The following is a 26,030-nucleotide window of genomic DNA, read 5'->3' as shown; positions in this document are numbered from 1 at the left end:
ATCCATCCAAATCTAGGGCACTCAGAACAGAGACAGCATAATTCACTGACAGACTCCAGATACTGCACAGAGTTCAGGTTTTGGGATCGATGCTGCTGCAATTTACTTAACCTTCAACAGCTGTCAGAGAGCGAGTGATCTGTTTACACTTGGCAAGCGCCAAAAGCGCACCATCAGCAGCTCTCCTCTTAAAGCGAGCAGCGCGAACTACTGAGTCATTTTCCCAGACAGGGAAAAGCGTAACATCCAAAGAAGCAAAAAACCTCACTTTACATTCCAAATGATGTTGGCCAAGCATTAAATAACAGATCTTCCCATCAAAGTCTGCCACGTTGTTTTAAGTTGTTTATTGTTAACTCAGTTTCAATAATATAAATAATGAATCAGTTAAATAACTAATTAGCTGAACACGATTGATCACAAACATGGCGTCCTAATCGACCCCTAACTGATCTTCCGACCCAATATCCTCTCCATTACAAAGATTGTTTATATCCATCTTGAACATCGCCCGCCTCCACCCATACCACCATCCAGCTGTAGTTGAAGCTTTCCTCCCTGCCTTTGTTACCCCAGACTGGACTATCCAACACTCTAGCTTCCCAGGGTGTGGACATTGCTGGCAAGCCCAGCATTTATTGCCCATTCTTAATTGCCTTGAGAAGGTGGTGGTGAGCCGCCTTCTTGAACCGCTGCAGTCCGTGTGGTGAAGGTGCTCCCACAATGCTGTTAGGGAGGAGTTCCAGGATTTTGACCCAGCGACGATGAAGGAACGGCCGATATATTTCCAAGTCAGGATGGTGTGCGACTTGGAGGGGAATGTGGAGGTGGTGGTGTTTCCATGTGCCTGCTACCCTGTCCTTCTAGATGGTAGAGGTCGGGGTTTGGGAGGTGCTGCTGAAGAAGCCTTGGCGAGTTGCTGCAATGCATCTTTGCGTCGGTGGTGGAGGGAGTGAATGTTGAAGGTGGTGGATGGGGTGCCAATCAAGCGGGCTGCTTTGTCCTGGATGGTTTCTTCATGTGTTGTTGAAGCTGCATTCATCCAGGCAAGTGGAGCGTATTCCATCACACTCCTGACTTGTGTCTTGTAGATGGTGGAAAGGCTTTGGGGAGTCAGGAGGAGACACACTCGCCACAGAATACTCAGCCTCTGACCTGTTCTTGTTGCCACAGTATTTATGTGGCTGGTCCAGTTAAGTTTCTGGTCAATGGTGACCCTCGGTGTTGATGGTGGGGGATTTGGCGATGGTAATGCCGTTGAATATCAAGGAGAGGTGGTTAGACTCTCACTTGTTAGAGATAGGCATTGTCTGGCATTGTGTGGTGCAAATTCTCCATAAACTTCAGTTCATCCAAATCTCTGCTGTTCATTTCCTATCCCGGAAGTGCCACTCACCTATAACCCCAAACTGGCTGTTCCACCGACTCTGGCCTTTTTTGTATTCCCCCTACACCAACCCTTTGCCCTGTTATTGGTGGCCCTGATTTCAGCCATTTAGGCCCAACATTCTGGAAATCCCAAGGTTTCTCCCAATTCTCCAACTCACTCTCCTCCTTTAATTTCACTTTTTGATCAGGCTTTTGTTCACTCCTCGTAATATCTCCTTCTTTGGGACAACGTCCAATAGTGCTTTAGATGATGGGGCGGTGGGGGTGGGGGGAGGGGCAGGGGAGAAAGAGAGAGGGAAGGCAACAAAAGATAGCAAAGATTGGCGAGACATTTTTGGCCGACAACGCGTCTGAAATTCACGGAGAGTCTTGAACACCCTTTGATTAAAGGCATGAATAGTTCATTGGACTATTTATATATCTAGATCATTCATTTTACACTATTTAAAAAGTTAAACTTTTCATGCGCTTCCTGAATTATAACAGTAAGGTGCATTTAGTATTAAGTTTTGATAGCTTCATAATCTAGGAGTTCTGACCAACAATTGAATATTAACAAGCATTTATATGGCAACTGTAACATAGAAAAATGGCCCAAGGCGAGTCACAGAGGGGTAACCAGACAAAGATGGATGCTGAGACAAAGGTACCTCCTCCTCCATCACTATTACTATCGGGGTTCCCAACCTTCATATGCATCATTACACGCTTGTCAGTGCTCAGCTCTAACTGAATGTTAAACATGGGTTTATGCCTTGCTCAGCAACCTGCATCTTATGAGCAAGGCAGAAGCTGCAACAACTCAATTAATCTATAGCCGAACTCACTCAGCTTTGATTCCTATCATTGCGGTGGATACTGAATATTTTATGAAATAAATGCTTCATGCAATGTGGACGGTTTTCAAACATTAACATTTAATGCAATAACAAAGCCATTCTTGTCGTCATTTTAGCACATGCCTTTTTGATAGATGACACACATTTGTGCTGCAAAATAAAGGAAATGCAACACTAACCTGAAGATGCAAAGAGCATTTGTAAAAGTTTCCAATCATTCATGTTAACAAGGTGCAACATTAAGAGACTGGCTGATTGTATTTTCTCAATAGAATTTCAGCCTCAGCTAAAAGCTCTTTCCCAAACATACACTACTTCAAATCAATATATAAAAGCAAAGCATACACTGACCTCAAAATTATTGTTGGAATCAGGCAATTCACATCAGGTATTTACAGCAGCAAATCAATTCCACAGTCAGGTGGCAGAAATGGCATCTACTTGGCTTAACTAGGTCTACACAGTTTATACATCTTGTTAAATGTTATGATTAAGCTATAATATGCATCACTTTTGAAGTAGAAATAAGTATCAACAGTATATATAAAACAAAGAGTAACTCCTCTTGATAGCACAGTTCATAAATTCACTACATGGCGTAGCACCAGACTATGTAGACTATTAATGTCCCAACAATGACAACTGGTGTTTGCAGACATAGGCAATGCTAGGATTGGGAGTGGGCCTGGACTGCGAGGTTGGAGTGGAAATAATCAGCCAAGATTTCCACTCCTGGTTGCTATCCAGTGATCCCTGCTGAAAAATGAGCGTGTGGATAGGATCGGGCTTCAGTACTAACAGCTTGCACTTATTCAAGAGTCACATGCAATCAACGCCCCACTTTCGAGAGCAGAGAAAATGGTGATTTGTAATAACAGAGTAGAGAGCAGACTTACCATTGTTAAGATGGCGCACACAATCCTGAAACACAGCATGCCACTTCTGCTGTTCTTTCTCGGATACAACACAGAAGTAGTAATGACGTCCATATGGGTGCCGCAAGATGGTGCGATACTCTGTTGGCCATTTCAGAAATGGGGAGCTGCTTGCCTTTCCTTTGATTCCTAGGAAAAAAGAAAAATGGTTCTATTTACTGCACCTATTTCTCATTTTGGCCTAAATGTTTCCGTGGTAGAAATGCCTCTTTTTTTTAAAAAAAAAAACAGTTGTCTTCATGCCCCCTTTTTGGGGTTGTCTTCCAACATTCTACACCATCATAGCCAATAGGATAGCCAAGCAACCTAGCTGAGTACAGGGTGCACAGGAGAGCATGTGGAAATGAACGCATTGCAATTTTCATTCATTCCTGCAGGAAAAGTATTTTTGCTTTTGCTCTGCTTCCCAAAGAGCAGAGTTTGAAGACTGTATGTGCAAAACTGGTGTCCTTAACATAGAAAATAGGTGCAGGAGTAGGCCATTCAGCCCTTCGAGCCTGCACCACCATTCAAGATCAAGGCTGATCATTCACCTCAGTACCCCTTTCCTGCTTTCTCTCCATACCCCTTGATCCCTTTAGCCGTAAGGGCCATATCTAACTCCCTCTTGAATATATCCAATGAACTGGCATCAACAACTCTCTGCGGTAGGGAATTCTACAGGTTAACAACTCTGAGTGAAGAAGTTTCTCCTCACCTTGGTCCTAAATGGCTTACCCCTTATCCTTAGACTGTTCTGGACTTCCCCAACATCGGGAACATTCTTCCCGCATCTAACCTGTCCAGTCCCGTCAGAATTTTATATGTTTCTATGAGATCCCCTCTCATCCTTCTAAACTCCAGTGAATACAGGCCCAGTCGATCCAGTCTCTCCTCATATGTCAATCCTGCCATCCCTGGAATCAGTCTGGTGAACCTTCGCTGCACTCCCTCAATAGCAAGAACGTCCACTATGATGGAATAAAATGATAACTGAGCTTCACCCAACTCTCCAATTGTGTAGGGTGCTGTGAACCTGCAGTACTGAAGCTCAATACAAAATATATGAGGGCACAGATCACAGAAATCTAATCCTTTCACTGACTGACTCTCAAAAGGAAAGGGCAGCCTAACAAACGGTCCCAGCCATGCCGAAACAAACCAACTGTGGCTGAGAACTCCGCACGAGAATATTTCAGCCAGTTGTACTGTATTTAGTCACCTGATCAAACATTACACTCAGCTCCCCCCTACCTATACACAGCATACTGTGCTTCTATTTTTGTTTCAATTATTGTGCCCAAAACTTGATTTTCTTATCTTTTACCTGAACTGCACCATTCTGGAGAGTAGGTACGTGACAAAGCAACCACGGTCACACTGCCAAAGGCAGATTGTCTTTCAATTACCTTGAGACAGCAATAAGCTATCCAAAAGCTAGTTGAAGTAAATTAGCCAAGTGAAGTAAATGATCTTTTCCAGTTCCATTCTTGGGTTATGCTGCGACCTGGGGACACTTAGCTTTTATTAAAATGCTATCGGAAGAGAGTTGAGAAGAACCTACCTTATGGTTAGAGCATCAACCCCAAGAGGAAACAAATATCAGACAGCAACGGTCTGAAGTTAAAACTTATATATTGGACAATCTGAAATGTTTAAATGGAAAAATTAACAATTTAGATGTTACAATTAAAAATGTAGGAATCCTGAAATTTCACTGAAGAGCGAAGGAGGAATGTGCAGCCGCCTATTTTAACAGCAGGACACTACACCTTTAAGAGACTTTTCATCCTTCCAATAACCTTGCAAACCAAGCAACCTTCCCAGCAGCGATGCTCACCTCAGTTCTTTGACAAAGGAGCTAATACATGAGCTTCAATAAATATAAGGCGACAAGTACCCCAATGAAAAGCAAATCCTGACTCCAGGTTTGAGAAGACAGGTCAGAGGGAAGAAGCTTAATTTAAGATAGGCTGCATTCCAAAGAACAAATATGATCATAATGATCAATAACCTAATGTTCATTCATCCTTTACATGCAAATTAATATCAAGTTGGTAAAAGATATAGGAAGGTGGCTATCTTGAGCCGAGGAATGGTGTTTTCACATCACTCTCTCTTTCAGCTGTCCTGTTGCATTCTGTCCTCTTCTCCACTGCCCTCACATTTTCCTTGGAAATTCCAGAAACATGTTTTTACATATTCTTCCTCCTCTCTACGTACTAAAGAATCAAGACAGCACATTCTTTCCCAGGTCCTCAAAACTACCAGACTCCTTACGTCCCTCAATCTTTCCTTCCTTCAACAATCTTCATGCTTTTAAACACAAGTTTGATGTTAACAAGTCCTTTTCAACTCCTGCACTATGGGCCTTGGCACTGCATCTTTGGTTTTTAATAGAATTTATTTTTGAAAGATGTGCCAAGTCATCATAAACTAATGGGCAACGGTACTCTTGAACGTGTGCAATGATTGAGGTTCCCGCAGACAGTGAAGAAAAACATGTGACAGCATTAGGAAGAGTAGAGTAAGCAGTTGGCTTGCTTCCTGGATCATAATCACACAAGATATCCTGTGACCTAGTTACCAAATATATTGCTTGGTGATAGATTTAACCAAGACCTTCTTACCAATAAGTCAAGTAACTACACTGAAAGACATTCCTGGCTGGAGTCATAAAAAAGCCCTTGCTCTGTGGACAACAAAATGGAGTTTTCCCCTCGAGGCAAATGATAGTCACAAGCAAAAGCCTCTATTGTGGTCCCAAGTGCTAATGGTGCAGATTTGTAGTCTCAAGCTTACAAGTCCCATCAGAAGCCCAGATTCCATTGAATGCTGCCAATAGAACCAGCAGCAGCAAAAAAAGTCATGATTTTAAACGCAAGTCATTTAAAAAAAAATCAATGTTAATGGAGCAGCACCAGGACTGAAGGCAGGGAACTTGAAAAATTAAAGTTCTCCCCTCAAAAAAAGCAGAGGCCATCTGTTGACTGCAGATTGGGAGACAATTCCTGAAGCTACTATAATGATCAAGAAACCTTCTAATATGCCTGCTTATTCTCCCTGTTTAGATGATAGCCTGTTTAGTTCAACATGGACTAAGAAGAATCCCAATTTCCACGAGTGCAGAGTTAAATGAGGAAGGAGTATATAAATCTAGATGAATCAGGAAACAGTACAACCAGGAGCAGACAACATTGAGTGCCAAACCCTGTGGTACAGCTACCATAAAAACAAATGGTAAAGAAGCAGGATGAGGGACATGTCACGTATGTGAATTACACTGCATTATTTGAGATTTTGAGTATGACTTTGAACCCACTGCATCAGTGTTCTCCCAGCAACAAAGCACAGCCTGTATGAGGCCATCTAAAAGCAAATATGAACATGATGGAGCAACTGGATTGACAAAAACGTTTTACATTGGCACGATGCCAGCTTTGTTATAAACAACTTTTAAATAATTTTAAATAAAATTTTAGCACTGAAATTTCAAAGTTCAGCTTGTGTACAATATTACTGCTGTTTGCTCTCTCTTCCCCATGTAATGATCATTTACAACTTGGGTCAAACAAATGATAATAGCAACAAAGAGCCGTCCACATTTCCGACTGCAACCTGGGGCACAATTGCTTGTTCTCGTGGAAAGGGCAAATCTAATTGTGCTAAAATGTTTGAGGCCGACTATAATTAGTATAAGAGAGTGCGAATGTTGAAAAGCAGTGGGTAATTACATGGAATAAAGACTACTTACCTTAAGCAGAAAACGATGACTTGTCAAAACATGACCAGGAATCTCTTAATGGCACTTCAATAATATTTGTGGCTATGTCTAGATCAATTATATGTTCAGAAATATTGAATGTGCGTGTGTGAGGGGGAGGGATGGGGAGAGAGAGAGAAAGAAAAGGCCCAAAATTAAGAGCATGATATGAAGACTCAATTCTGGCCCATTGTTGCTCTCCCTCTATTGCCTCATCACCTGTTCATTTCCTGCCTCTTGCCCAACCCTTGCGATAACTGCCCGTCACCTGCTGGCCAACTCATTTTTCTGTAAAGCCAGAACCTCAATGCTTGGTCGGAACACAATATTCAACCTCCAACAGAAAGTCTAAACTGGAGGCACAAGATACACACCCAGATACCAGATTAATACAAGTCAAGCATTCATAATAGATTGACTCGCATGCAGTGTATGCCTGAATTTATTAGGTTCAGTAATAATACATCTTTTAACAATCTAAAATAGGGCAAATGTCTGATTATTTTGCCATTTTTTAATATAATGTTCTCTGCTGTTGTTGACCAGTTCGCAGTGACATTTTATTCAGCGTTAAATATTTAAATCTAAACATGCAACTTAAATCACATTTCAGCTTAGGAACCTTGAACTTTAGACAACCAAAACAGTTGCTAATGGCCTCCCTCAACCTCCTCCTCCCCTCCACCTCTCTCCATCCTCTCCGCCCCTCCTTTCTCCTTCCCCCACCCACCCCTCTCTCCTTCCCCCACCCCCCCTCTCTTTCTCCTCCCCTCCACCCCACCCCAACCTCTCTCCTTCCTCCCCGCCCTCAGCCCCAAGCCTTGCAGCCACATAATCTCTTGAGAGACACAACAAATCGCGGGGCCAATAATGGAATACACTCAGTCCTCTCTGACCCATTCAGGTGATCAAATAAATCACATGGACTCAGTTAGATTATAATCTAAAAATAAGTGGTTGAAACTATGGCCAAGTTTCCACACGCGGCGAAAAAGGTGCACCTCAGAGCTGGGTGCCTGTTTTTCACACCGAAAACGGCGCCGGAAAAAAAATGCGGTATTCTCGAGCTCCTTGGAGTTCGATGTCTGCTTGGTGCGGCGCACAGGGGGTGGAGCCTACCACTCGCGCCGATTTTGTAAGTAGGAGGGGGCGGGTACAATTGAAATGAGGCTTCTTGGTGCCGGCAACCCATCGCGTGTGCGTTGGAGCATTCGCGCAGTCTGAAGTAAACATTGGCACTCGGCCATTTTTAAAAGTACTGCAGAAAAAGTGAAGATTTGTTTCTTGGACCCCTGCAAAGGCTTGTATTTTAATTTTCTTGATATTTCTGTGTGTGAGGGAGTGCTTTTAGCAGCACTGCTGAATAAATCACCTGCTGAAATCAGTGAGTTCAGCTTTTCACTGCTAAACTTGCAGAACCGGTGCCTGCAAATTAAGGACTGTGTGTTTGGAGAAATACAAGTGCCAATTCAACTTTGCAATGGATCAACGACCACCAAGAACAAAGAATTTCTTACATGAGGAAGAAAACCATTGCATAATATGTGGTGTTGACAATGCAGCACCCATTCTGCAAATTTAAATATAAAGATGTCGATGTGGCTGCCTCTCCCTGTCCAAATGGCCTCAGTCCCCCTCACAGCTCGAAGGCTGCTGCTGTATCTTTGGCTGCCGGCCAGCCACTGACGCCGCTGCAATCCCATGGCCGAATGGCCTCAAGTCCGTCCAGGTGCTGCATCTTCGCGGGGAATGAAGGCCTGCCTCAAGCACTGCAGCTCAGCTCGAAGGCTGCTTGCTGTCGAGACACTGACGCCACAGCGCTGCCTGAAAGGCCTGCCTGAAGCACTTTCACACAGGTAGGAACATGGTTTATTTAATCTTTTCTTTGCTTATAAATTTTTATTCAGGTTGGATTTATTTGTATAATATTTGTATAAGTATAACTAAGGATTGATTGTAGAATTTAATGACTTCCCTTCCCCCCCACTCCTGCTCCTCCCCCCCCCCCCCCCCCACCACCTCGTTCCCGATGCCTAATTTGTAACCTGCGCCTGATTTTTAAAAAAAAAGTGTAGACAAGGTTTTTTCAAGCGTACAAAAATCTTCACTTACTCTATTCTAAGTTAGTTTGGAGTACGTTTTCACTGTGGAAACTTTCAAATCAGGCGTCAGTGGCCAGACACGCCCCCTTTTGAAAAAAAAATTCTGTTCCAAAGTGAAACTGTTCTACCTGACTAGAACTGCAGAAAACTAAATGTGGAGAATTCCGATTTCTAAGATACTCCGTTCTACACCAGTTGCTCCTAAAATTCAGGAGCAAATCATGTGGAAACTTGGGGCCAATATAACAAAGAACAATGACTTCAAAGTCTTTAATATATTCACTTTAACGTCTCCCACAATCAAATCATATCCATTTATAAATTGAATGGATTAGATGCACTAAGCTGTCGGTTTGCATAGACAAGAAAAGCAGAGAGAAAGAGATAATTTTACTCCTCAAAGCTGCACCTTCCAGAGACAATGTACACTTCAGCCCCACCAGACTACGAGGGAAGTTCTGCATCAACACTCCTTGGCCTAAAATGCAATCAAGGAAAATTCAAAAATTTGTCCCCACCACAGGTAGAACATCCTGAAACTGGAAACCTTGAGACTGAGGCCATTCTGGTTTTTCCAGATTTGGGAGAAGAAATCCAACATCCCAAATCCGGAAACCCCTGGGCCGAGTCTCTGGTATTTTCGGATTTCGGAGAAGAAATCGGACCGAGGGGAGTACGTGGGTCAGGTTGAGCCGGGTTTCATGGGACGGTCTGAAGGGATCAGGAGCAAGTCTGTACATACCATGTATTTGCGCCGTTTTAAAAAGTGTCTGGTTTTCGGAAAAGAGTTCCGGATTCGGATGCTGTCTTCTGCGATCTGCCCAATGTCTGGTTTTTGGACAATTAGTTTTGAGAACTCTGGATTTTGGGTGTTCTACCTGTGATCCCCTTCCCAGCACAGAGAATGATTATGATCCCTATTTAATCTTTTCATTACGTATCCTGCAAGATTGCATCCCATTCCTACCAGATATTTATCCTGCATTTTCCTCAATGAGTTCGTCAATACAGTATCCCATAGACGTTTGATCATTTGTGGTTCTCAAAAAACAGAGTACAAATGAGGGGGCTTGACAAGGTGGATGCAGAGAGGATGTTTCCACTGATAGGGGAGACTAGAACTAGAGGGCACAATCTTAGAATAAGGGGCCACCCATTTAAAACTGAGATGAGGAGAAATTTCTTCAGAGGGTTGTAAATCTGTGGAATTCGCTGCCTCAGAGCTGTGGAAGCTAGGACACTGAATACATTTAAGACAGAAATAGACAGTTTCTTAAATGATAAGGGAATAAGGGATTATGGAGAGCGGGCAGGAAAGTGGAGCTGAGTCCATGATCAGATCAGCCATGATCGTATTAAATGGCGGAGCAGACTCGAGGGGCCGTATGGCCTACTCCTGCTCCTATTTCTGATGTTCTTATGTTCTTAGAGGCGAGGCATATGTATTACATGACGGAGTCTGCACAACAAGCATCCTGACAAAAGAAACACGAATGGAGGAAAATCAGAAGATTTCTTGGATGGTCATAGAATCAGATTCTGGTTACAGCACTGGAGGCCATGTTAATCAGAGTTCTCATTTCAGCGCACACCCCTCAGATATTTCACAATTTGACCCATGCTTCCCTCCAAATATGCAGCCGATTGTCCAACCTAGGCGGATTCTCCTCCTTTATCTCAATGTGTTACTTGCTCCATCCCCTTCCCACAATATACATCATAAACATCACTTGTGTTTACCTGGCAAACTGCTGTTCACCAGATCCAGGTACTGATCCATTGATTTCAACACCTTGTAACCGGCACAATTAATAACTCCCTTTGGACTGGATCCTCTGTCAAAGGCCTGCAGGAAGAAATTTGATTTACAAAATGTTAATAGTCTGCTCATTTATTTTGACCACTTTCTAATTTTAAACACAGGTTTAAAAAAATATTACTCCCAACACTTTTAAAATCTAATGATAAGCAATTTACAAAGCTGAAGGGCCATGAATTGCAGAACCCATCACCCCCTGTTGTAGCTTCTCCACTGAGCCCTGGGAAGGAGTTATGGAACAATCATACTGAAATATGTTCCACTGAACTACAGCCAGTGCAGCAAAAACTCTGACTAAATATACCGATTGGCTCTTGCCTTCGAAAATCACAATCCTTCAGATATGGGGATTCCAACCAGAGGACTGAAGGCAAATGCAGGGCACTGGCCTGCCACTGCCACACCCCACACCCCCCCCGCCCCCCACTCCCAAATCAGTAACTTTCCTGCAAATTAACAGGAGGATAAATTGCAACCCCTGAAGCTCCACAATATACACCTATGCAGTCTGCAAAGGGAACACAAGGCCAGACATCCTTGTCTTAGGGTCATTGTGCTTCTGTTGTTTTGGGCACATTTTGCAGAATGCAGGACCCATCTGATTGGGAGCACTGGCAGAGGTTCGAATAGTTCTTCACAGCACAGACCAATTCTCAGCCAAGACCAATATAGAGCGGTTGGTAGAACTGCTGGCTTCTCTGTCAACCGTAGTCTCTTGAAACAATTAGCTTTTGATCTTTGGGCACATCCTTCACTGGACTCTGAGGCATGACATCAAGCTTAATTGGCAGACAACAGAGACATGAATCAAGTTAGTCTGAAAGGAAAGGTTTCCTGCATTGTATGGCTACTTTGAACTCGACAATGTATAATTTCTGAGAGTTGCGAGTGAATTAGAACACAGCAATACTGCAAGTGGAATCCCCCTCAGACTCAAGCATCGAAGATGATGATCACGGCAGGAGGAGAGGAACTTAGAGGCATTGGAAGAGGAGCATTACATAAGGGGTGGGATGACATCTGATAGAGACATGCAGTGAGAACATTCTGTAAAAACTTTGATGGCTTCTGATCATTATCTGTGGTATGTAGAGAAGGAACGAACATGAAAGGTCCTATTACATGTCTGCTGATGGTGACCCGAGATTAGCCTTCATGCATAATCCAAAAAGCTTCCTTCTGCCGCTTCTTGAACTTTTCCAAAAACCTTCGGTTTCTTCAAGTTAAGGAGGAGAAGGGAAAAGGCTGGGACAGCAACGATATATTTTGGGCTGGATTTTCCACCTATTCATGGCCAATGGATGTAAAATCTATCTTCTCCTCCCCACTCCCCGACAAAGCTGATCGCACACTTATCACGTGAACACAAACTGCATCAGACTTAAAAGTAATCATAAGGAGACCACTTCCTGCATACTTTGCACAAAAATTGTATGACAACACGCCATTATGTGTTATATGCCAATCTTTCATCACATCTGGGAGCTATCATGTTTATTGGTTCCACATCCCCTCCAATCTGTTTCGAACTGTGGCCATTTAATATACTTCGTTAAATATGTATTGCCAAGTAAAAAGACACTTGGATAAAAGTCATGCTGTGGCCAATGCGATGCACCATGGGTAATCGGCAACATGATTCCATTTACCTGTGGTCTCTTTTGGAAACTGAATTGCTCAGGAAACTGCAAAATTTGTGGGATGGCAAGACATCATAAAAGCTGTCCAGCCAGAACCGAACCCAAGGAAAATACCATGATTTCAGAGAAGCAGCAAAGGGAATGAGTTGGATTATAATTACAGCATTGTCTTTTCATCAGAGATGTGGGTTCAAATCCAACCGAGACAGTTTTTTTTTTACCCAGAAAGAATGCTAACCCTTTAAATACTGGTTGCCATTTATATTAACGGCGATTCAAACAATTCAAATGAAAGCCAGTGCCAGTAGAATCCAAGCACTTGGAATGCGCCCAAGTGCAGACTTGAATCACTAAATAAAGATGCTCATCAGCTTATGCACATGCTCGAGAAAAGGAAAGGATGTCATGCAAGGTGAAACATCGTCTTTGGGGATAGGAGCCAGAGAGAGGAAGGGAATGCTGGACTACGAATGGAAATGGAATTTAAATGATATTTCTTGAAACAGCTTTTCTTGCTAAACAGCTAGATTAGCTCCATACTCTTGTATTTCAGCAATTCAAGGAATTATAGTTTAGCTATGTGAATAGTTGCCTAATCATTGGTAACACTGCAGAGCAGTTATGGCTGTGACCATATTAATTTTTGCAAGAAAAATGCTTTTTAAAAATGAAACAAGGTATTTCTCTTGTTTAAAAAGCTGTACCTGCCACAAGTGTCTTAGACCCGAAGTAGTGAAACTTCGACAACGAGCATTTAATTCCAGTGTTATGATTCAATGATTGATTTTCCCCCTTCGCCCATTCCTGCATAGTCAGATCCATGAAATACTATTGTAAGAGTTGCAGTAATGAACTACCATAAGTGAGCAATGAATATCTTTGAAAAAAGTGGTCATCTGATCATTGCTTAGATAGAATTGCTCTATAATTATGTTGCGAGTTAATTACCAATTAGCTCTCGTCTCCGTGGTATTCAATTATTTTCGGCAGTAGCTGCAGTAAAAATCAATTAACTGAGTGGAGGAATGGCAAGCAACATTAAGGTAATTATTATGGAAAATATAGAACCTATATACTTGGATGACTGCCAACTGTCATGAGGGGGGAGAAAGAGAAGAGAATATTTGTATATGAATCCTGTCTAGCCTTCGAGACTCAACAATTAAGTACCCATAAAAATAAAAAAATCTGCATTGGAAATCTGTCATAAAAAGGGAAATTGTTGGAAATACACAGCCGTTCATCAGTCTCTGTGGGGAAAAGACAAGGGGCTGGAATTCCCAACGGTTTACCATCCGGTTTCTGGGCAATATTGGCCATTGTGGGCAGTAATCAGGTGGAGTGAGAAATTTCTTACCCAGGTTACACCGGCGGTTGAGGTACCGCTGGGGAGCAGGCCGCTGATTGCACCGTACTCTGATCGCCCGGGCGCGATAGTTGGGTCAGCAGAGCTGCGCGGCAGGTGAGTAGCTCTCCAAGAAAAAGGTGAGCGATTGTTTTTTTTTTACTAATCAAGCATCAAAGCAATGACCACACTCGACCAGCTCCATTGGACAGGACACGTGTGTCAGGCATGTGAACAGACTCCCAAAGCAAGCACTCTATACAGAACTACATGGCAAGCGAGCCCCAGGTGGACAGAGGAAACATTTCAAGGACACCCTTAAAACCTCCTTGATAAAATGCAATATCCCCACCAGCACCTGGGAGTCCCTGGCCAAAGACTGCCCTAAGTGGAGGAAGTGCATCCGGGAGGGCGCTGAGCACCTCGAGTCTCGTCGCCGAGAGCATGCAGAAATCAAGCGCAGGCAGTGGAAGGAGGATGCGGCAAACCTGTCCCACCTACCCCTTCCCTCAATGACTGTCTGTCCCACCTGTGACAGAGACTGTAATTCCTGTATTGGACTGTTCAGCCACCTGAGAACTCATTTTGAGTGGAAGTAAGCCTTCGATTCCGAAGGACTGCCTATGATGATGACGACTAATTATTTTTTAAATCTGTTGGTGATTTAGTTTAAAAGTGTCTTGGGAATGTTTTAATTTTTTAGATGTTTTTGAAAAAAAATTATTTTTCTGCTGTTAGGCCCAACCTGCAGCCATGGATAAATTTTTATTGAATGTTTTTTTTAAAAATTTATCACCCATTTTGCTTAGGAACCGTTCAATGGACCCTAAATTGCACTTTTCCGGCCAGAATGGGGTGTAAGGCCCATGTTTTCGCTTTGCAGATTTTGGGGGTTGTGGGGGGGGGGGGGGGCAGAGTTTTCACCGGCAATAATTTTCCCGGTCTTTTGGGCAACGATCGGGCGCTGGCAGCCGGAGAGGAAATTCTAGCCCCTAACATTGTGCCTGCAAGCTTGTTCCTCAAATGTAAAAAAAACAAATATACTGATTCTGCACGGTGTGAGAAAAGGGGGAAGAGAGGGATGGTGAGAGTAGAAACATAGAAAATAAGTGCAGGAGTAGACCATTCAGCCCTTCGAGCCTGCACCGCCATTCAATAAGATCATGGCTGATCATTCACCTCAGTATCCCTTTCCTGCTTTCTCTCCATACCCCTTGATCCCTTTAGCCGTAAGGGCCATATCTAACTCCTTCTTGAATATATCCAATGAACTGGCATCAACAACTTTCTGCAACAGGGAATTCCACAGGTTAACAACTCAGTGAAGAAGTTTCTCCACATTTCAATCCTAAATGGCCTACCCCTTATCCTAAGACTATGTCCCCTGGTTCTGGACTTCCCCAACATTGGGAACATTCTTCCCGCATCTAACCTGTCCAGTCCAGTCAGAATCTTATATGTTTCTATGAGATCCCCTCTCATTCTTCTAAACTCCAGTGAATAAAGGCCCAGTTGATCCAGTCTCTCCTCATATGAGTCCAGCCATCCCTGAAATCAGTCTGGTGAACCTTCGCTGCACTCACTCAATAGCAAGAATGTCCTTCCTCAGATTAGGAGACCAAAACTGAACACAATATTCCAGGTGAGGCCTCACTAAGGCCCTGCACAACTGCAGTAAGACTTCCCTGCTCCTATACTCAAATCCCCTAGCTATGAAGGCCAACATACCATTTGCCTGCTTCACCTGCATGCCCACTTTCAGTGACTGATGAACCATGACAACCAGGTCTCACTGCATCTCCCCTTTTCCTAATCTGCCGCCATTCAGATAATATTCTGCCTTTGTGTTTTTGCCCCCAAAATGGATAACCTCACATTTATCCACATTGTACTGCATCTGCCATGCATTTGTCCACTCACCTCACTTGTCCAAGTCACCCTTAGCGTCCTCCTCACAGCTCACACCGCCAGCCAGTTTAGTGTCATCCGCAAACTTGGAGATATTACACTCAATTCCTTCATCTAAATCGTTAATGTATATTGTAAAGAGCTGGGGTCCCAGCACTGAGCCCTGCAGCACTCCACTAGTCACTGCCTGCCATTCTGAAAAGGACCCATTTATCCCGACTCCTGTCTGCCAACCAGTTCTCTATCCACGTCAGTAAATTATCCCCAATACCATGCGCTTTGATTTTGCACACCAATCACTTGTGCGGGACCTTGTCAAAAGCCTTTTGAAAGTCCAAATACACCACATCCACTGGTTCTCCCTTGTCCACTCTGCTAGTTACATCCTCAAAAAATTCCAGAAGATTCGTCAAGCATGATTTCTCTTTCATAAATCCAGGCTGACTTGGTCCAATCCTGTCACTGCTTTCCAAATATGCTGCTATTTCATCCTTAATGATTGATTCCAACATTTTCCCCACTACTGATGTCAGGCTAACCGGTCTATAATTACCTGTTTTCTCTCTCCCTCCTTTTTTCAAAATTGATGTTACATTAGCTACCCTCCATTCCATTGGAACTGATCCAGATTCGATAGGCTGTTGGAAAATGATCACCAATGCATCCACTATTTCTCGGGCCACTTCCTTAGGTACTCTGAGATGCAGACTATCAGGCCCCGGGGATTTATCGGCCTTCAATCCCATCAATTTCCCGAACACAATTTCCCACCTATTAAGGATATCCTTCAGTTCCTCCTTCTCACTAGACCTACTGTCCCTTAGTACAATCAGAAGGTTATTTGTCTCTTCCCGAGTGAAGACAGAACCGAAGCATTTGTTCAATTGGTCTGCCATTTTTGTTCCCCATTATAAATTCACCTGAATCTGACTGCAAGGGACCTATGTTTGTCTTCACTAATCTTTTTCTCTTCACATATCTATAGAAGCTTTTACAGTCAGTTTTTATGTTCCCTGCAAGCTTCCTCTCGTACTCTATTTCCCCCTCTTAATTAAACCCTTAGTCTGCCTCTGTTGAATTCTAAATTTCTCCCATTCCTCAGGTTTGTTACTTTTACTAGCCAAAGTAGGGGAAGAGGAAGACAGTAAGTCGGAGAGGAAAAGTAAATGGGCTCAATGAAACGCAGACTGCTCAACAGCAATCCAGAAACTATTTGGGTGGCTAACTGGGAGAGGCAATGAAAGGAACAAAAGGATGTCAATAAATAGGAGAGATGGTGTAAAGCATGAATATATTCAGCTAAGGAACAATCAGACAAGGCAGCAAGATGGGGGTTGAGATTCAGGGGCTCTGAAATGTATTTGTTTAAATGAAAACCAGATGGGTTTTAAAATACACTGTAGACTTGTGAGAAAAAACTTAAGCCAACACTCCCGGTGGAGAACGGTTCTCGGACAGAAGGATTACAACTGAAGCATCAAAAAACAGCTCTGGCTGGTGCAGGGGAGGGGGGGTGGAAGAGAGAGACCTGGGAGGGTCAGGTGGAGGGGGGGGGGGGGGCTGGTGTGGGTCAGGTGGGGGGGGGCTGGTGTGGGTCTGGGGCAGAGGGGGATGTCTGGGAGGGGGAGGCGTGGGTCTGGGAGAGGGAAGGGATGGGGGCGGGGGGCTCACAATAAATTCCAACACCTGCTATACATCATGATAATGCGTGGTGGCACAGACAAATAGATTTCAGTTCGTCTCTGTACCCTCCCATTTGCAAAGTGATACAGGAAGCCTTAGAAACTGGTGGTTTTTGGAAAAGGCACTCGGTTAAAGCAATTAATAGCTTTGTTGAACTCAATTTAAGATAAACTAGTTGAATATCTAGCCAAAAGTGACAATTGAAGATTAAGGTTAAGATGAGAATCCTGATTGCTTTAATAGTACTGGGGCCATAAATTCAATCAAAATATCATTTGCGGTATGCAGCTGGCCTGTGTTAAATAATCCAGGTTGTATTGTTTGATTAACATTCTGAAATTTTTTGTTTGGTTATCTTCCAGGGTCAGGAACAGAACAAGAGATGGTCATTCAGCCCTTCGGGCCTGTTCCGCCAGGTTGAAATGACTCATTTAGTTTCAGCAGCTTCTGCTGTGGTCAATCAATGCTGGTGTATACAGTGTTTCAAACAGCATACATGGTGAACTGGTGGTCTGTTGGCTACCCCGCACATTTTTCTGTAAGTCACTAAGGTTTGAATTGACCGGTGATGCGAAAGATGACCAGTTATTCTTCAGATCATCTGTTTGTTCCATTGCCATTTAATCTTTAAAACTCTGGCTTAGGCTGTCTCATGTGATGAGTATTTATCAGTACATGAAACTTTAAAAAAAAAACTGGTTTGCCAAGGGTGTGGTTTAACTATTTATCTGAGGCGTTTAGTCATCTGAAATAATTGCATTTACTACAGGTCTTTTCAGATGTATAGACACTCCCAAAAAGTTGCCACAAAGAATCTTTGTATCCTATTTTCCAGACAGTGATATATTTAAATAATGCAGAATGGGCTCCTGTAACATTCGCAATAACTAAATTATAATCCTATTGTGAAGTTACGAATAGCTTACGAATAGAATAAGCTTGTCCATTTTACACATTGGCACCATTCCTATTCCTTGGTGAGCTTTTTATTAAACCTCTTCTTACTAATGTGCTAGCTACAGCAGTGAGGTTTATCGGAATAAAGATATGAATCAAGGATATATCACATGCTTAAACGTGATGCTCCATTTAGACGAATGGAAGAAACTAGGCAGAGCAGTTGGATAAAAACAGAGCTGACAGCAATGACGTCTAATTATGCAACAGTTCGGAAAGAAAGACGATCAAGTTTTTTCGCTTCATTGCCATACAAGTTTGATGGTGTTTCTTTCAGACAAAAAAGTCTTGTACATCATTTGTTGAATTGTTACTGGAGCATTGCGATACCTTGGAACCCACAGATGGTCATATGCTGCACCTGTAGTGTGAAAGTATCAGGAGTCCATAACCATTCAAAAAAACACTGGATAACAGGGAACAATTTCAAAGGCCAAAATCTAATCATGAGGTTTAGATGTCACTCATACTGAAAACATTGCAAGTGGTTGAACTGTACCCCAGAGGGCTGTGAAAGCTCAGTCGTTGATCATACTCAAGACAGAGATCGATGGATTTTTGGATATTAAAGGAGATCAAGGAATATGGGGACAGTGCAGGCAAGTGGAGTTGAGGTAGAAGATCAGCCATGATCTCATTGACTGGTGGAGCAGGCTAGGGGGGCCGAATGGCTGACTCCTGCTCCTATTTCTTATTATCTATACCAAGATTACATTATAATTTGGAAGTAATTCCAATATTGGTCATTTTAGTTTGGACCGTTAGATTTGTTTAATCTTTGTATTTTCAGCTACCGTCCTGGTAACGCAATTGCTGCCATTAAAGTACATTGCGGCTCCTTTAAGTAGATTAGGATTTATTCTTCTGGTTTCCAGGGTTGGCAAAAGTAGAGCTGGCTTTTAAATGCATTCTCCTTGATGAGGGCTAATATTTTCAGTTCTTCGTGTAATTTTACGTGGTAAATATAGGCGAGAGGATCGTGTTAGGATACAGATGTAGAATGGCGAGAAACATTATTGTACAGAGAAAATTTAAAATCAGCAAAAGGGCACACCCGAGAGCGGTTACTGAAGTTGTAATGTGATCTGGGCGTTGTGGTTTGAGGATGTTGTAACAGGTCGCCAGAATCCTTAGATAAGATTCCTATTGTGAAAATTTTGCTGCGCATTTTATCCCTTCAAGTCTATACTGTGAACTCTGTCACTATTGCACAAGAGTGTCCACAGTTAAAAATGACTGATGATTTATTGACAAATTATAAATATAAATTTAGTACACAAACTGCCTATGCATCTCAATGCAAGGAGCATTCGTAATAAGGTGGATGAATTAACTGCGCAGATAGCGGTAAATAGATATGATGTAATTGGGATTACGGAGACATGGCTCCAGGGGTATTCAATATTCAGGAAGGATAGGCAGAAAGGAAAAGGAGGTGGGGTAGCATTGCTGGTGAAAGAGGAGATTAACGTAATAGTAAGGAAGGACATTAGCATGGATGAGGTGGAATCTGTATGGGTAGAGCTGCAGAACACCAAAGGGGAGAAAACATTGTGTACAGACCACCAAACAGTAGTAGGGAGGTTGGGGCTGGCATCGAACAGGAAATTAGGGATGCATGCAATAAAGGTACAGCAGTCATCATGGGTGACTTTAATCTACAAATTGATTGGGCTAACCAAACTGGTAGCAATACTGTGGAGGAGGATTTCCTGGAGTGTATTAGGGATAGTTTGAGACCAGTATGTCGAGGAACCAACTAGAGAGCTGGCCATCCTAGACTGGGTCTTGTGTAATGAGAGGGGATTAATTAGCAATCTGGTCATGCGAGGCCCTTTGGGGAAGAGTGACCATAATAATATGGTAGAATTCTTCATTAAGATGGAGTGTGACACAGTTAATTCAGAGACTAGGGTCCTGAACTTAAAGAAAGGTAACTTCGATGGTATGAGACATGAATTGGCTAGGATAGACTGGCGAATGATACTTAAAGGGCTGACAGTGGATAGGCAATGGCAGACATTTAAAGATCACATGGATGAACTACAACAATTGTACATCCCTGTCTGGCATAAAAATAAAATGGGGAAGGTGGCGCAACCGTGGCTAACAAGGGAAATTAGGGATAGTGTTAAATCCAAGGAAGAGGCATATAAATTGGCCAGAAAAAGCAGCAAACCTGAGGACTGGGAGAAATTTAGAATTCAGCAGAGGAGGACAAAGGGTTTAATTAGGAGGGGGAAAATAGGAGTGAGAGGAAGCTTGCCAGGAACATAAAACCTGACTGCAAAAGCTTCTATAGATATGTGAAGAGAAAAAGATTAGTGAAGACTCTTGTAGGTCCCTTGCAGTCAGAATTAGATGAATTTATAATGGAGAATACGGAAATGGCAGACCAATTTAGCAAATACTTTGGTTCTGTCTTCACTAAGGAAGACACGAATAACCTCCTGAAAATAATAGGGGACCGAGGGTCTAGCGAGAAGGAGGAACTGAAGGAAATCTTTATTAGTCAGGAAATTGTTTTGGGGAAATTGATGGGATTGAAGGCCGATAAATCCCCAGGGCCTGATAGTCTGCATCCCAGAGTACTTAAGGAAGTGGCCCTAGAAATAGTGGATGCATTGATGGTCATTTTCCAACATTCTATAGTATCTGGATCAGTTCCTATGGATTGGAGGATAGCTAATGTAACCCCACTTTTAAAAAGGAGGGAAGAGAGAAAACAGGAAACTATAGACCGGTTAGCCTGACATCGGTAGTGGGGAAAATGTTGGAATCAAATTATTAAATTATGTAAAAGCAGCACATTTGGAAAGCAGTGATAGGATCGGTCCTAGTCAGCATGGATTTATGAAAGGGAAATTATGCTTGACAAATCTTCTAGAATTTTATGAGGATGTAACTAGTAGAGTGGACAAGGGAGAACTAGTGGATGTGGTGTATTTGGACTTTCAAAAGGCTTTTGACAAAGTCCCACACAAGAGATTAGTGTGCAAAATTAAAGCACATGGTATTGGGGGTAATGTATTAATGTGGAGAGAGAACTGGTTGGCAGACAGGAAGCAAAGAGTAAGAATAAACGGGTCCTTTTCAGAATGGCAGTCAGTGACTAGTGAGCTACCGCAAGGTTCAGTGCTGGGAGACTAGCTATTTACAATATACATTAATGATTTAGACGAAGGCATTGAATGTAATATCTCCAAGTTTGCAGATGACACTAAGCTGGGTGGCAGTGTGAGCTGTGAGGAGGATGCTAAGAGGCTGCAGGGTGACTTGGACGGGTTAGGCGAGTGGGCAAATGCATGGCAGATACAGTATAATGTAGATAAATGTGAGGTTATCCACTTTGGTGGCAAAAACACCAAGGCAGATTATCCGAATGGTGACAGATTAGGAAAAGGGGAGGTGCAACGGGACTTGGGTGTCATGGTACATCAGTCATTGAAAGTTGGCATGCAGGTACAGCAGGCGGTGAAGGCGTAAAATGGCAGGTTAGCCTACATAGCGAGAGGATTTGAGTATAGGAACCGGGAGGTCTTACTGCCATTGTACAGGGCCTTGGTGAGGCCACACCTGGATATTGTGTTCAGTTTTGGTCTCCTAATCTGAGGAGGGACATTATTGCTACTGAGGGAGTGCAGCGAAGGTTCACCAGACTGAATCCCGGGATGGCAGGACTGACATATGAAGAAAGACTGGATCGACTAGTCTTATATTCACTGGAATTTAGAAGAATGAGAGGGGATCACTCAAACACAAAATTCTGACAGGACTGGACAGGTTAGATGCAGGAAGAATATTCCCAAAGTTGGGGAAGTCCAGAACCAGAGTCACAGTCTAAGGATAAGGGGTAAGCCATTTAGGACCGAGATGAGGAGAAACTTCTTCACTCAGAGAATTGTGAACCTGTGGAATTCTCTACCACAGAAAGTTGTTGAGGAGTTCGTTAAATATATTTAAAAGGGAGTTAGATATGGCCCTTATGGCTAAAGGGATCAAGGGGTATGGAGAGAAAGCAGGAATGGGGTACTGAAGTTGCATGATCAGCCATGATCCTATTAAATGGTGGTGCAGGTTCGAAGGGCCGAATGGCCTACTCGTGCACCTATTTTCTATATTTCTATTTGAACACCACACTGTAATTACATCCTCCTATCAGTAGAGCTGCTGCAGTACCTCAGTACTGAGCTCCCCACAACCAACGCCAGTCATCTGATGTTTAAATGGTTGCAAGTTTTGCTACTTGACTATAAAGGACAGAATATATGACACTCAAATTGGAGCTGAATTTTGTCAGTGCACCACAGCCTAATTACCCTCCAGCCTCCGACAGGCTCAATGACTTACTCCTATTTAAGTCTTTCTCGATTTCGAGGGACTGCCTATGATCCTTCCACCTATTCCTATGTTCCACTGCACCAGGATGAATTCAGCCCCTCGAGCCTCTTCCGTCATTCAATGAGATCATGACTGACTGTGTCTGAACTCCATACACCCAGCCTTGCCTCAATATCCCTTTATCCCCTTGGCTGGCAAAAATCTATCAATCTCAGATTTAAAGTTATTGAGCCCCAGCATCTACTACTTATTGGGGATGAAAGTTCCACACCTGCCGCCCTTTGCATGAAGAAGTACTTCCTAACCCCTCTCCTGAATGGCCCGGCTCTGATTTTAAGGTCATGACTCCTTATCCTTAAATTTCCCCGCGAGCAGAATAAGTTGCTCTCTATCTACCCCATCAATTCCTTTCAAAATCCTATAAACTGCAAATCAAATCTTCCCACGACTACAAGCCCACTTTATGTAATCTCTCCTCATGATCTAATCCTTGGAGCCCTGGAAACATTCTGGTGAACCTGTGCTGCATCGTTCCAAGGCCAAGATGGTCCTTCTAACAGTGCAGTGCCCAGAACTGTACACAGTGCTCCGGTCTATCCAAGGCTTTGTATAGATGCAGGAAAATGTCCTCCCTTTTATAGTCTATCACTCTAGTTATAAAGGCTAAACTTTCCATTGGTCTTTTTTATTTTTTTGTACTTTACTGCATTTTAATGATCGGTGTACCCAGACCCCGAAATCTCAACCTCACAGTTCCTAGCCTTTCACTGTTGAAAAGAAATACTCGAACGATCCTTTTTTGGTCCAAAATGATGACCAATCACTTACCTGCGTTGAAAGTCATCTGCCATAGTTTTGCCCACTCAACTAATCTATCAATTTAAGCCACTCCTCTTTGGGTCTTAATTGCCTGAGTTCAACACAAGAGATCGACTAGGAGTACAAAAGCTCAATCAATTTTTACTCTTGTAACTGGACTCCAGACGTAGCGCAGTTTTGAAAATCTGTAGTCATCAGATTTTCACATACATTAATTAGGATGTGCACTGGGTATATATAGTATGAGGTTTTGTTAAAAGCAGAAAATTACTTTATGAAATCTTCCTCGCTGTTGTGTTAATTATGGTACATTATGGCTCCTAAGAACTCCTATCGAGTAATAAATATCATACCGCTTTGCCATCATAGAACTCCACATTGTAGTTATCATGTACAACAAAATGTCTGTTCTTCCACTTCCGGTTTACTTCCATGTACTGGTAGAGGTTACCAGAAAAGATAATTTTATCCTTTAATGGGGCCTATAGGAAATAAAAAGATAAATACAAGGATAAATTAGTATTCATTGTTCATCTATTAACAACTTTTTTTGCTCATATTGATTAATCACTGAATGAAATGGCCTTCAATAGAATTTCAATCATTGATTATAAATGAAATGTAGCAAGGTTCATTACTGTAATGTATTTGCTTCCTGGGTTCTTTGCTATAGAATTCATAGCAACATATTGTTAATAAACCAACTAGTTCTTAATAGCAAAGGTTTAACAATCACATGACACATTACCAGTTCATCCACCAGGCTCACAACTGCATACCTCATCGTACCAACTGGCTGGGGTTTTATGGAGTCTTGTGAATATCACATGACTGGCTAAGCCACTCACAACGCAACAGCTCTACAAAGCTGTGAGCATACATTATAGTTACAACATGGATCTCAGTGAATTCTACAAATACACATCATATTCTTTTTGCAATAATGGTTGTTGTCCATTCTTGCAAGTTACTGACTACATTCAGGACAGGACTGCCTGTACACTCAATTCCAATAGAACGGTTATGTATGTAACTATGTAATACTTGCCACCAGAGGGCCTGACTGTTGGAGTCCTAATGGTCACCTGCACACGTTCAGGGCCAGTATAAAAGGTCAGCTCCCATGTTGTTTAGGCACTCTGGAGTTGCAATAAAGACTAAGGTCACACTAAGTTTAGCTCACAGTACTCAACCTCATGGAGTTCTTCTATACATAATAAGAACCTTGATGATAAAACAGACAGTAAAGATTGAAAACATTGAGCATTTTAGAATTTAAGATTTTAGTATCATAATTAAAAAAATCAAGTTACCATTTGACAGCATGTATTACAGTTCCTATTGCTAGCAAATTCAGAACTGAAACTTCACTGTCAGCTGTGCCAAGCAGCAGATGGAGACTGAATTAATAACTACACAAGAAGAGCCTTTACTGAATGGACTATGCAGAAAGGCCTGCTGAGGCAAAACAAAAAATCTCAGTACTATGTGGTTATTGCAAATATACATAAAGAGCAGCAGCATTCACTCAAACCCTGTGATTTCCTTCTTAAGTCCCAGCCGGCAGTTGTTCTAAACACCTCCGAATACCATGGGATTTTATTGTGCATGTGTGAATTTCAGAGCTGCACTCATGCCAGCAATTTGGGCCCATGCTTGAAACATTGCGCATGGACACACACACGCCAGCGAACACGCACATGCAATACTGCAAATGCACAATCCAGCAAAGTTGCATAAATCACTGGGAGGTTGGGGAAATGAGTGGGTCCAGTGCAGGATTGGTGCTATTTGGTGGCAGTCAGGCGAGCGATGTAGGTTTTCATATCCAGGAGAAAATATTGCTTGAAGAGTCACGTCTGTATGTGGCATGATTTTGTCTTTAAATGTTAAAATTAAGCATTGACAGTATAATTAGAAAGTTTATTTAAGACAGCATTGAAGTATTTAGATCTGCTTGGCTGCACGTAATGGTTCCCACCACTGTGCACAGCAGTGCAATCGCAGATTTTAGTCCATCATGAGCCAGCTGATTGAAGTCACTTAGGAAGATTACTTTCCATCTTCGCTCAAAGCAGCAGATCCACAAACTCAAACTTGCTCAACTCAGAATTAAAACCTTATCCTTGCAGTAAAACAAAATATCGTTTAGTTTCTCAGTATGAGTTGCAATACCCGCACCCCCTCCCCCTGTAGGTCTGCTATGTTAGGACCGCCCAAAATGGAGGAAGAGCATCCGGGAGGGCACTGAGCACCTCGGGTCTCGTCGCCGAGAGCATGCAGAAATCAAGCACAGGCAGCAGAAGGAGCGTGCGGCAAACCAGACTCCCTATCCACCCTTTCCTTCAACGACTGTCTGTCACAGGTGGGACAGAGACTGCAATTCTCATACTGGACTGTTCAGCCACCCGAGAACTCACTTTTGGAGTGGAAGCAAGTCTTCCTCGATTTCAAGGGACTGCCTATAATGATGACTCACTGCATGTGACCTTTTGGTTCTACAAAAAGAGT

The 26,030-nt window shown here is 42.7% G+C and overlaps 1 protein-coding gene across 1 annotated transcript in view; it reads right to left on the bottom strand.

Moving 5' to 3' along the window:
- Nucleotides 1–26,030, bottom strand: part of LOC139232489 (protein Niban 2-like) — a 238,739-nt gene that overhangs the window by 86,840 nt on the left and 125,869 nt on the right. The window contains exons 3-5 of the mRNA XM_070862786.1: nucleotides 23,873–24,001; nucleotides 10,748–10,853; nucleotides 3,125–3,292 (exon numbers count right to left, since the gene is read on the bottom strand). Of these exons, the coding sequence (XP_070718887.1) occupies nucleotides 3,125–3,292; nucleotides 10,748–10,853; nucleotides 23,873–24,001 (403 nt within the window). The remainder of the gene's footprint in view (nucleotides 1–3,124; nucleotides 3,293–10,747; nucleotides 10,854–23,872; nucleotides 24,002–26,030) is intronic.

The sequence above is a fragment of the Pristiophorus japonicus genome, chromosome 20 (genome assembly GCF_044704955.1).
Source record: "Pristiophorus japonicus isolate sPriJap1 chromosome 20, sPriJap1.hap1, whole genome shotgun sequence".
Classification (NCBI taxonomy): Eukaryota; Metazoa; Chordata; class Chondrichthyes; family Pristiophoridae; genus Pristiophorus; species Pristiophorus japonicus.
The sequence above is the reverse complement of the archived record's forward strand: the minus strand, read 5'-3'. Positions and strand labels throughout refer to the sequence as shown.